The sequence below is a fragment of the Podarcis melisellensis genome (assembly GCF_964234715.1).
Source record: "Podarcis melisellensis genome assembly, chromosome: 4".
Lineage (NCBI taxonomy): Eukaryota > Metazoa > Chordata > Lepidosauria > Squamata > Lacertidae > Podarcis > Podarcis melisellensis.
This window is the reverse complement of record NC_138531.1, coordinates 79,455,437-79,464,497: the sequence shown is the minus strand read 5'-3', so window position 1 is coordinate 79,464,497 and position 9,061 is coordinate 79,455,437. Positions and strand designations below refer to the sequence as shown.

Below are 9,061 nucleotides of genomic sequence, written 5' to 3'. Positions count from 1 at the left end.
GACGCCCTGATTGGATCATGGTTTCCAGATTATGTAAAAAGATGCTTAAAGGAAATAATAATAATAATAATAATAATAATAATAATAATAATAATAATAATTTATTTATACCCCACCCAACTGGGCGGCTTCCAAAAAAATATTAAAATACTGTAATACATCAAACACAAACATGATGTGTGTTTGTGACAGCCGCACTTCACACACGTTGCAGGTAACATTGCTTCCCATGACAGCTGTACACAGAGGGGCAGCCTGGTCCTGTGCAGAATTACTTAGGGTGTGTTCACATGGCTCCCTTACGAGTGCAGTGAAATTGTTTTTCCGGTGTGTTTCATGGCTCCTTCCCTCCCTAGCTGTTCATGTCAGCACAGCTTCATTCATTTCTGTTTGTATTCACACCAGTGGGCACTGGTAACATGGCTGACATCTGTCTGTCTCAGGAGACAATGGAAGAGTATTCCTTCATGGGTGGAGACAAACCATTGGCGAGTTACAGCACACTGCTGTGGCTGTACAGACCGATACAGGAAATACATATTTTGTTACAGCTGGAGCAAAGGTAGCCGTCCAGTTATTCCGATGCAGGTATACCTTGGAGTTTCTTCTCTTCACCTTTTGCAAAGGTGTTCACATATGGCTCAAGACGAATTAGGAGCAGCTTAAAGACTCTGATTGGTGTGAAACCAGTTTGAGAAACAACACATCAAAACAATAGGCTTTTGTAACAAAGCACAGGGCATATATGCATAACAGGAATTTAAAAACACAGCACTGGAAACACAGCAAGTGCACAATGAACAGGGAACACAGCCTGTGATGTAAATCCAACTGTATTTAATTACGTGCACTTTTCTAAAATAATTTTTATATTGGCAAAGAAGCGCAAAGGATAGATTTTTTAAAATGGCATGACTGGAAGGATAATACTGAAGCTGTATTGAGGTGTACAGGTACATCAACCTAAGCATACCTGATAGCCATACAATGGGAGGGGGGAACAACTTCTGATAAAAGATGGAGGGGTTCATGCTAAGGAAATGCTCTTAAGAAGCATGGGATGAGCATAGCTCAGTCGGTACAGCATGAAACTCATAATCTCAGGGTTGTGGGTCTGGGCCCCATGGTGAGCAAAACGGGGGTTGGACTAGATAACCCATCATGGTTCCTTCAAACTCTGCACTTCTAAGATTCTGTAATCCTAAATATGTATAACCACTGAACAAACAAATCAAGGTGAATCCAGGATGAATCTCCATTGTCTTAGATCCCCCTGCCCAGGAAGCAAATCAGACCAAATGTTCAGTAAAGACCAGACATGGGCTAACCTCCAGGTAAGTTCCACGTGAACAAATCAGGGCACATGCCCAATGAAAGTGTCGTCTGGAGGAGCTTTAAGACTTCTTTGATAATGTCGTGATATCCCGTAAAATGTAAGTGAACAAAGCTTAGCAATTCCACACAAAGCAGGCCATCGGTGGAGGCAGCCCCAGGTGAGCTGAATCCATTGGATGTAGTGAGGCTTAATAAACTTGCAAAGCCACATGAGACCTAGTGCACAGGATTGCACTACACTTGTATTTCTTAACCCATTTTAAAAAACAATTCAACCTCTTGTATTCATCAATTTAAAAATAAAGTGTAGAAATGGGTGGGATAAAAAGATTTAAAAAACATATTTTAACATAGTGACCAGCATCTTACTTTACAGAGGGCAGTCCTATATTTGAAGAGCTGTCCAGTCTGGTTAAAAGATGAAGGATCCTCAGTTTAGACAACAGAGGCCATCAATAGTCAGCACCGACCTGGACTAAAACTGAGCAGGTGTACAGCACACCTGACCGCAGCGAAACTGCAGTGTGAAATGTATTGTATTTCTTGTTAAACCGCAGCCATGATTTCTAAATTCTATCTACATCAGCTAACGCAAATGTTGCACAAACCTGTGTCATCTTTCATCCTCCTTTTTTGGAGATGCGTTTCCTTTTTTTTTGTTGGCTTTGCCTTGCTGGGTCACCCTCTGCCTTTTGGGAATATGTGCGCGCCATAGGAGCAGACTCCTAAAGACCAAGGTCCCCTCCAATAAAATACTGGAAACCCCACCTCTCCATATTTTATTCACGTAGGCACTCCCGGCGCGTGCCATCTATGCCGCAAGCCAGGATCCAGCCGCGGCTCTCCAATAAAGCGCGCCCCGACACAAAACTCCCTTGTTTCGCTGCCGCCGAAAACCTTGTCGCGCCACTGGAAACCTGCATTGGAACCGCGGGCATCTCCCACGGTCTGCGCTGGGCGGCGCTCGGCGCGGTGCGCGCACAGCTCCCGGCCCTCGTGCGCACGCAGCGCCGGCCCTTCCCCTGCCCATAGATGGAGGCGAAGGGGCGGAGACAGCTCCCGCCCGCCCGCCGCCCGGCGCGCTTTAAAGGCTCGGCGGCTGCGATCCGGAGCAGAGGCTAGAGCCGGGAGCCTGGTTCGCTGTCCTTCCTCGCCTCGCCTCCAGCTGCCCTCTGGAAAGGTCTCCTCGCCGCCGCCGCTAGCTGCGCCCCTCCGGATTCGCCTTCGCCTCGCCGGGCGCGGGAGGAAGGGGAGCCTATCCCTATGCGGCTGTCCATCATGTCTCACAACTACCTTTTAGCTCCGATCCAGGAGTGCCCCTCCGACTACCTGGTCAAGGACGTGAAGCTGGCTGTGCTGGGAACGGGGAGCGTGGGGAAAAGCGGTAAGCGCCAAGGTCACCGCCGTGTCCGCGGAGGGGCTGCTGCATAGCGGGATGGAGCCGAAGCGGGGCGGGCGGGCGGGCGCGTGTTTTGAATGCGAAAGGTCCCGTTTGCCCCACCCTTGTAATCATAGAATTGTAGAGGTGGAAGGGACCCCAAGAGTCATGGAGTCGAACCCCCTGCAATGCAGGAATCTCAGTTCCTGGTCAGTGGGGCCACTCTGGACCTAGATGCATCCTTGGTTTGATGTGCCTATAAGGCAGCTGCCAGATGCTGGTGGTGGACTAACTCAGTCTCTCTCTCCCCACCCGGCAACCCAATACTCTCCAGATTTTGTGACCTACAGCCCCCTTCATCCCTGACCATTAGCCGTGCTGATGGGAGTTGCAGTTCACAACATCTGCACTGGCTGCCCGTGTGCAGGCAGTAGGAAGCGGGGGGGGGCAGGGTGAGCCGCCCACGGGGGTGCCGTGGCAATCCACCCAGGGGGGTGGCATGGCGAGCTGCCCATGGAGTTTGCCTGGCAGGCGCAAGCCCCACTCTGCTATTTTGGGCAGTGCAGGGCCCATCACTCCCAGGAGAGACGCATAGCTTGGGTGTGCTGCAGGCCCTTACCCTGTGGTAAGTGCCATCCCCCGTGGTGTGCCATGTTGTCACCCCCTCAGGGATGACACCCACGGCGGACGGCACCCCCCCCCCCCCGGTAAGCGGGAAGGATAATTTTCCTGGCTTGTTGCAAGGCAGCCACCTCTGTTCCCAAAGCTATCCACATTTCAGCCCTCTTGTCTCCCAGAATGAATGAATGAATGAATGAGTGAATGAATGGCTTCTGGGGGAATGCTCTCCTAAAGCCACAGAGGCATGTACGTGCAGATCTTCTCCTGACACAAAGAAGCTGCGAACATATTCAGGGAAGAGAGTTGCTTTCGAAGCAGACTCTACACGCCTGTTGCGTTATAGGCGGGAGATGCCTGTGCTGGCAAGCAGGCGTCGTAGCTAAGGAGACCACACTCATTTTGCTGAATGCTTTGTGTGGCTGCTTGTAGCAGGACATCATCGCAGCCCCCACCTTTTTTCGCAAATGCTATTTTTATCAAAGGGATGTGTGTCGTTTGATGCGTCTTCCTTTGCCACCTGTCACCGCTAGTAAACCCAACAACTCTCATTTCTTTTCAGCTATGATTGTACGGTACCTAACCAGGAGGTTCATTGGAGACTATGAACCCAACACAGGTGAGCCTCTTTCTTTCATAGAATCTCTCTGTGAATCTGGGTCTGGTGCTTGTGGGGACCATGCACATATAGCCTTGTTTTGCTCCTCTGGAATGGTTCCGTTCCAGGAAAGTCTGGGAAATGTTTGTGCTTCCCATAACACCATCCAGCCCTTCTCCTGTGCTTCTGAGGACAGGGAAGAAGCAGTGTTGTGGTTTTCTTTTTTAATATAACCTTATAATTTTGCAGACCCTAGGTCTAGTGCGGTGAGACTGAGTCTAAGACTAGAACTGGAGAGATCCAGTTTCTGATTTCAACTCTGCCATGAAGCTTCCTGGATGACCTTAGGCAAATGACTATTTGTCAGCCTAGCCTCCCTCGCAGGGTTCTTGTGAGGATAAAATGGGGGAGGGGAATGAAGCACCTTGAGCTCACTGGAGGGCGAGAGATATAATAAATAAACACTAACAAATGAATAGAATCACACCTTTCCGCCAAAGAGCCCAGGAAAGTGTATGTTAGTTTTTATCTTCACAGCATCATAAAAAGGTAAATTAGGCTGTGAAAATGTGAATGGCTCTTGATCACCCAGTGAGGTGCCTGGCTAAGCCTCCCCAATTATCTGACCACACCGGGTCCTTTTATTTACACTACACCCCCATGGAGAAAGAATGTGTTTAACATCAGTTCCCCTGCTTCCTTATAATATACCTCCTACCTCTAAATAAAGTGCAACAGTTTTTAAATGAGCTTCCGTTTTTCTTTCTCCAGGCAATCTCTATTCAAGGCTCGTTCACGTTGAAGGTGACCAGATTTTCTTGCAAGTCCAAGACACCCCAGGATGTATTGAGGTACGGAAACAATCATAAATATGTCCATTCTGTCGGCCTTTTGAGGTTTGATTCATTCCATCAGTAGATATGAATGTTGCTGAGAAAATTCCCATTGATAGGAGTAGGCTGCTATCTTTCATGTTCATTGATGCAATCTGCACATTAATGCAAATGATGTTCTGTGACTGAAATCCAATGGTTTAAAGGGTTGGAGGAAATAAATGGAAAAGATTTGCTGCATAGAATGTGGAATCGCTCGGCAATTGTCTGTGTCCACAATCAGCAAGTAACCTGTAGGCATTTCAGAAGACCCACTGTATTTTCAAGAGGGCTTAATTCAAGCCAGCATTTTTCAACAGTTGTAGAGAATCTCCTTTGCACGCAGAAGATCCCAGGTTCAATTCCTGGCATCTCCAGGTACTGCTGCCAGTCAGTGTAGACAGTACTAAGCTAGATTCACCAATAGTCCGATTGCATAAGGCAGCTTCCTATTATTGCAGTCTTAGAAAGGATGCTCTCATAGGCTTTTTAGAAAGTGGTGTGACTTTTGCTACGTTTCATGCAGAAACTAAAAGTTCTTCAAAGCTCTTTGTTTCTGCATTATACAGTAGAGTCGCACATCTTGGTGGTTGGGGGTCAAAACCCACCACGGATGAAGACCTACACATTGCCTTTGGCAATCTCTTCTAGATTCAGATGCAAAAGCATCAATGGTCGGGCTGGTATCTGATGATACTAAAGCTGTTGCGCACAGCCATTCCACACGTGAGAAGCACACATGGCACAGTTAACATGCGCCAGTGTCATGCACCCTTTGTGAACATGTGAACTGGCTATTGGCTAAGACAGCCTCCCCCAGCCTCCTCCCTGGTGCCCTCCAGACACTTTGGACTACAATTCCCATCTGCCCTGACCATTGACCACGCTGGCTGAGGCTGATGGTATTTGTAGTCCAAAACATCTGGCGGACATCAAGTTGGGAACAGCTGTGCCAGCAACAGATTTCAAGCTGGATTTTCTCTTTCCAAAGCAACCAGCCCGTCTTGAAGCAAACCTCTTCCTATTTGGAAAGGCATTTGATATAGTTGCTGTTGAAAAGTTTCCCACTTGTATCTCATTTATTTAAGTCTATGTGCTCTTTTTCTTTCCAGGTGCAAGAAGATGTTGCACAGATGTTGGATTCGCTCTCCAGGTGCCTGAAGTGGGCAGATGGTGTTGTCTTAGTCTATTCCATTACAGACTACCATAGTTACCAGTCCATCCGTCCCCTTTATCAACACATCCGGAAGATCCGTCCAGACTCTAAAGTCCCTGTTGTCATCGTAGGCAACAAAGGCGACTTGGCTCACTCCAGACAGGTGGCGGCCAGCGATGGCCTGCAGCTGGCCAATGAACTGGGCAGTGTGTTTCTAGAAATCTCCACCAGCGATAGCTGCCAAGGTGTATGTGATGTATTTCAGTATCTTTGTAAAGAAGTGAGTAAGTTGCACAGCTGTGGCAGCGGAGACAAAAGGCGGCCGTCCCTCATTTCTCGACCCAAATCACCTAACATGCAAGATCTCAAGCGACGTTTCAAACAGGCTTTATCGTACAAAGTCAAGTGAGCACCAGCCTTGACGTCAGCCCCCGCTGAACAGACTGTTTTATAAAACATACATTTATAAGAATAATTTATTTTTGTACTGATTATGTTTGTTCGTGCATTTGCAAGTATGCAGATTCCTTGCATTACTTTTGTATTAATTGACTCTGCAGCCCCACAACTGAGTGCTGGATTGCAACAGAATGAAAATGTGAAAGAGACAATATACATATCACTCTGTTTGATAGTGACCTGCTCTTTAAACTTAGGGCAAGCAAAGTTGAAAGTATTTAGATTTCACGTTTGTCAAACTTTGTTAGTCTGAACTTGGCTTAAATGAGAGTATTTCCATTTTACCAGATGGTGGCTAGGGTTGCTCATCTCTCTTTGAGCCTATTCAAATACACATTTAAATCCCCCCTTTTAAAAAAAATGGAATTTACAGACTGGTGTTTCATTCTGTATGTAAACACGGGGAAAGAATTACAACTGATTTTGTAAAATGCTGCAAGGATCTGAGTTATACAATTGCAAAATAAAACTATTTAAATAAAATAATTAAATATCACTTTTTTATGTGTGGAGCCCTCCCCTTCATTTTCCAGAAACCCTTGTTATATTAGCATATTGAAATCAGGCTGGATATAGGCCAAGCTCCATAGAACTACGTAACTAATTCCATTAGCCAAATGAAGGTACTTTAAATTATTGAATAGCAGTCTCTAATACCGTCTAGGTATTAGAATCTAGGGGAGCGGGTGGTGCTGTGGTCTAAACCACTGAGCCTCTTGGGCTTGCTGATCAGAAGGTCAGCGGTTCGAATCCGTGCAGCAGGGTGAGCTTCCGTTGCTCTGTCCCAGCTCCTGTCAACCTCAAAGTTTGAAAACACACCAGTGCAAGTAGATAAATAGGTACCACTGCAGCGGGAAGGTAAACGGTGTTTCTATGCGCTCTGGTTTCTGTCATGCTGTATGTTGCACCAGAAGCGGTTTAGTCATGCTAACCACATGACCCGGAAAGCTGTCTGTGGACAAACGCCGGCTCCCTCAGCCTGAAAGCGAGATGAGCGCCACAACCCCATAGTCACCTTTGACTGGACTTAACTGTCCAGGGGTCCTTTACCTTTACCTTACCTAATACTGTGTGGTAAACTGCTTTTGAAAAGTCCTTTCAACACTGGTTCGCAAGATGACTGAAAGCGCCTGCTGTTCAAAGGGGAACACATGGCAGAAACCCAGCTGGGCATGCCAAAAGCAACTCTCCAGATGCCGGGCTTAAGCTAGTATCCCTAGGCATACCTGCTTGAGACTAAGCCCAGGGGGACTTCATAGTAAGCATGCACAATGAGTCACTGACCTATGATGCACATTGTAAGTAGGTAATCATCTCTTTGGCCTTCAGAGTTTGCCACTCAGTCTTGACTGCATTTTGTATACCTGATTCATACTATTGCTAATACTGGAGTATTCTCACAGTAATTGAGATTTACCCGATTTCTATTTGTGGGTTGTGCAAAATCACTGCAATACATCAACAACATCTTGTTTGGTATATTTCTAATGATACCATCTTCCACGGAATTATTCATCCTTTATAACATAGGCCCTAACTATATTGAGACTGCAGACTCTAGAAGCATTTGGGATTGTAAATCCCATTAAACTCATAGGAATTCTGAGGAGTCATTCAAAGGATTTGCATCATAAGTCATCGTAATATTCCTACTTTGATTTCACAGCAGTACATGTGGCTTCATGGAAGATGCTGCATCAAGTCCCTTGCTGGGAGCTTTTGAACAGAGCTTTAGAGCAAAGCTTGGAAATAAATGTAATACGTAAACAGCGAATATCATAATACAATAGCCTCATTAGGTGTAAGCAGTGTAATCTCTCTCAGCCTAGCTTTTTGCTCTGATTCCAACAGGATTAATTCTCTTAAATGCGAGCCCAATGGTCCAATAGAGTAGCCTTTTATTTTGAAACAAGAGTTCAGTGTCCTAGCTTACCTCCAGCCCATTATATTTTCAACATAAAAGAATAATGATGGTTGGCTTGCCATTATCAGACTTTCCCCTGCCTTTTAATAGCTGTGTGGAAGTCAAATCAAGAGAGAAGCCAGAGGCAGATTTAGGGCAGTGTGGCTGGTTCCGCAGCAATACAGGGTTGCAGATGCTTTGGGACTACAACTCCCATTATCCCTGACCATTATTGACCACCCTGGCCAGGTCTTATGTGTGGGAAGGGTTTTAATGGATAGGAGAGGGCATATTGATGGCAATTTACCTCTCCTGGCACCGCATGTCTGGGTTAAACAGAGTTTCAAAATCCCATCCATGGCTGCAAAATTCAAAGCATAGGAATTAGGCCATAAAACTTCGTTTTGAGCAAGTCCAGTGATGAAGTAAGCCGGCTTTCCCTTTCTTACCCCGCTTAACAAAGAACCAGGCAACAACTTGTAAAGTAAGTTCAAAAATAAGATTTACTTACTTTATAATCATGCATTGGCTCACAGCAATGGTAGACTATGCAGGCAAAATGCTTATATTTACAGCAAAACCAGCTTCAGGCATGTTCCTGAAGAGAGAGAGAGGAACAGGAAGTACTGTACTGTATGCTCCTTCATCTCCATGAGAGGAGGGGAAATGACATCACAGAGCCCTCTCTACCAATTGTATTTCTAAGGTCTGAGTACTGGCCTGTCTTCAGTACAACTCTATG

General features: G+C 46.1%; 1 protein-coding gene across 1 annotated transcript; it reads left to right on the top strand.

Annotated features, from left to right (window-relative positions):
• Positions 1-2,367: 2,367 nt before the first annotated feature.
• Positions 2,368-6,869, top strand: RASL11A (RAS like family 11 member A; the record flags this gene model as incomplete). The annotated part of the gene is given in 5 exon segments (XM_081909258.1): positions 2,368-2,454; positions 2,458-2,719; positions 3,894-3,950; positions 4,701-4,780; positions 5,914-6,869. Coding segments are annotated over 5 exon segments (939 nt in total). The 3' UTR covers positions 6,367-6,869.
• Between the last annotated feature and the right edge of the window lie 2,192 nt (positions 6,870-9,061).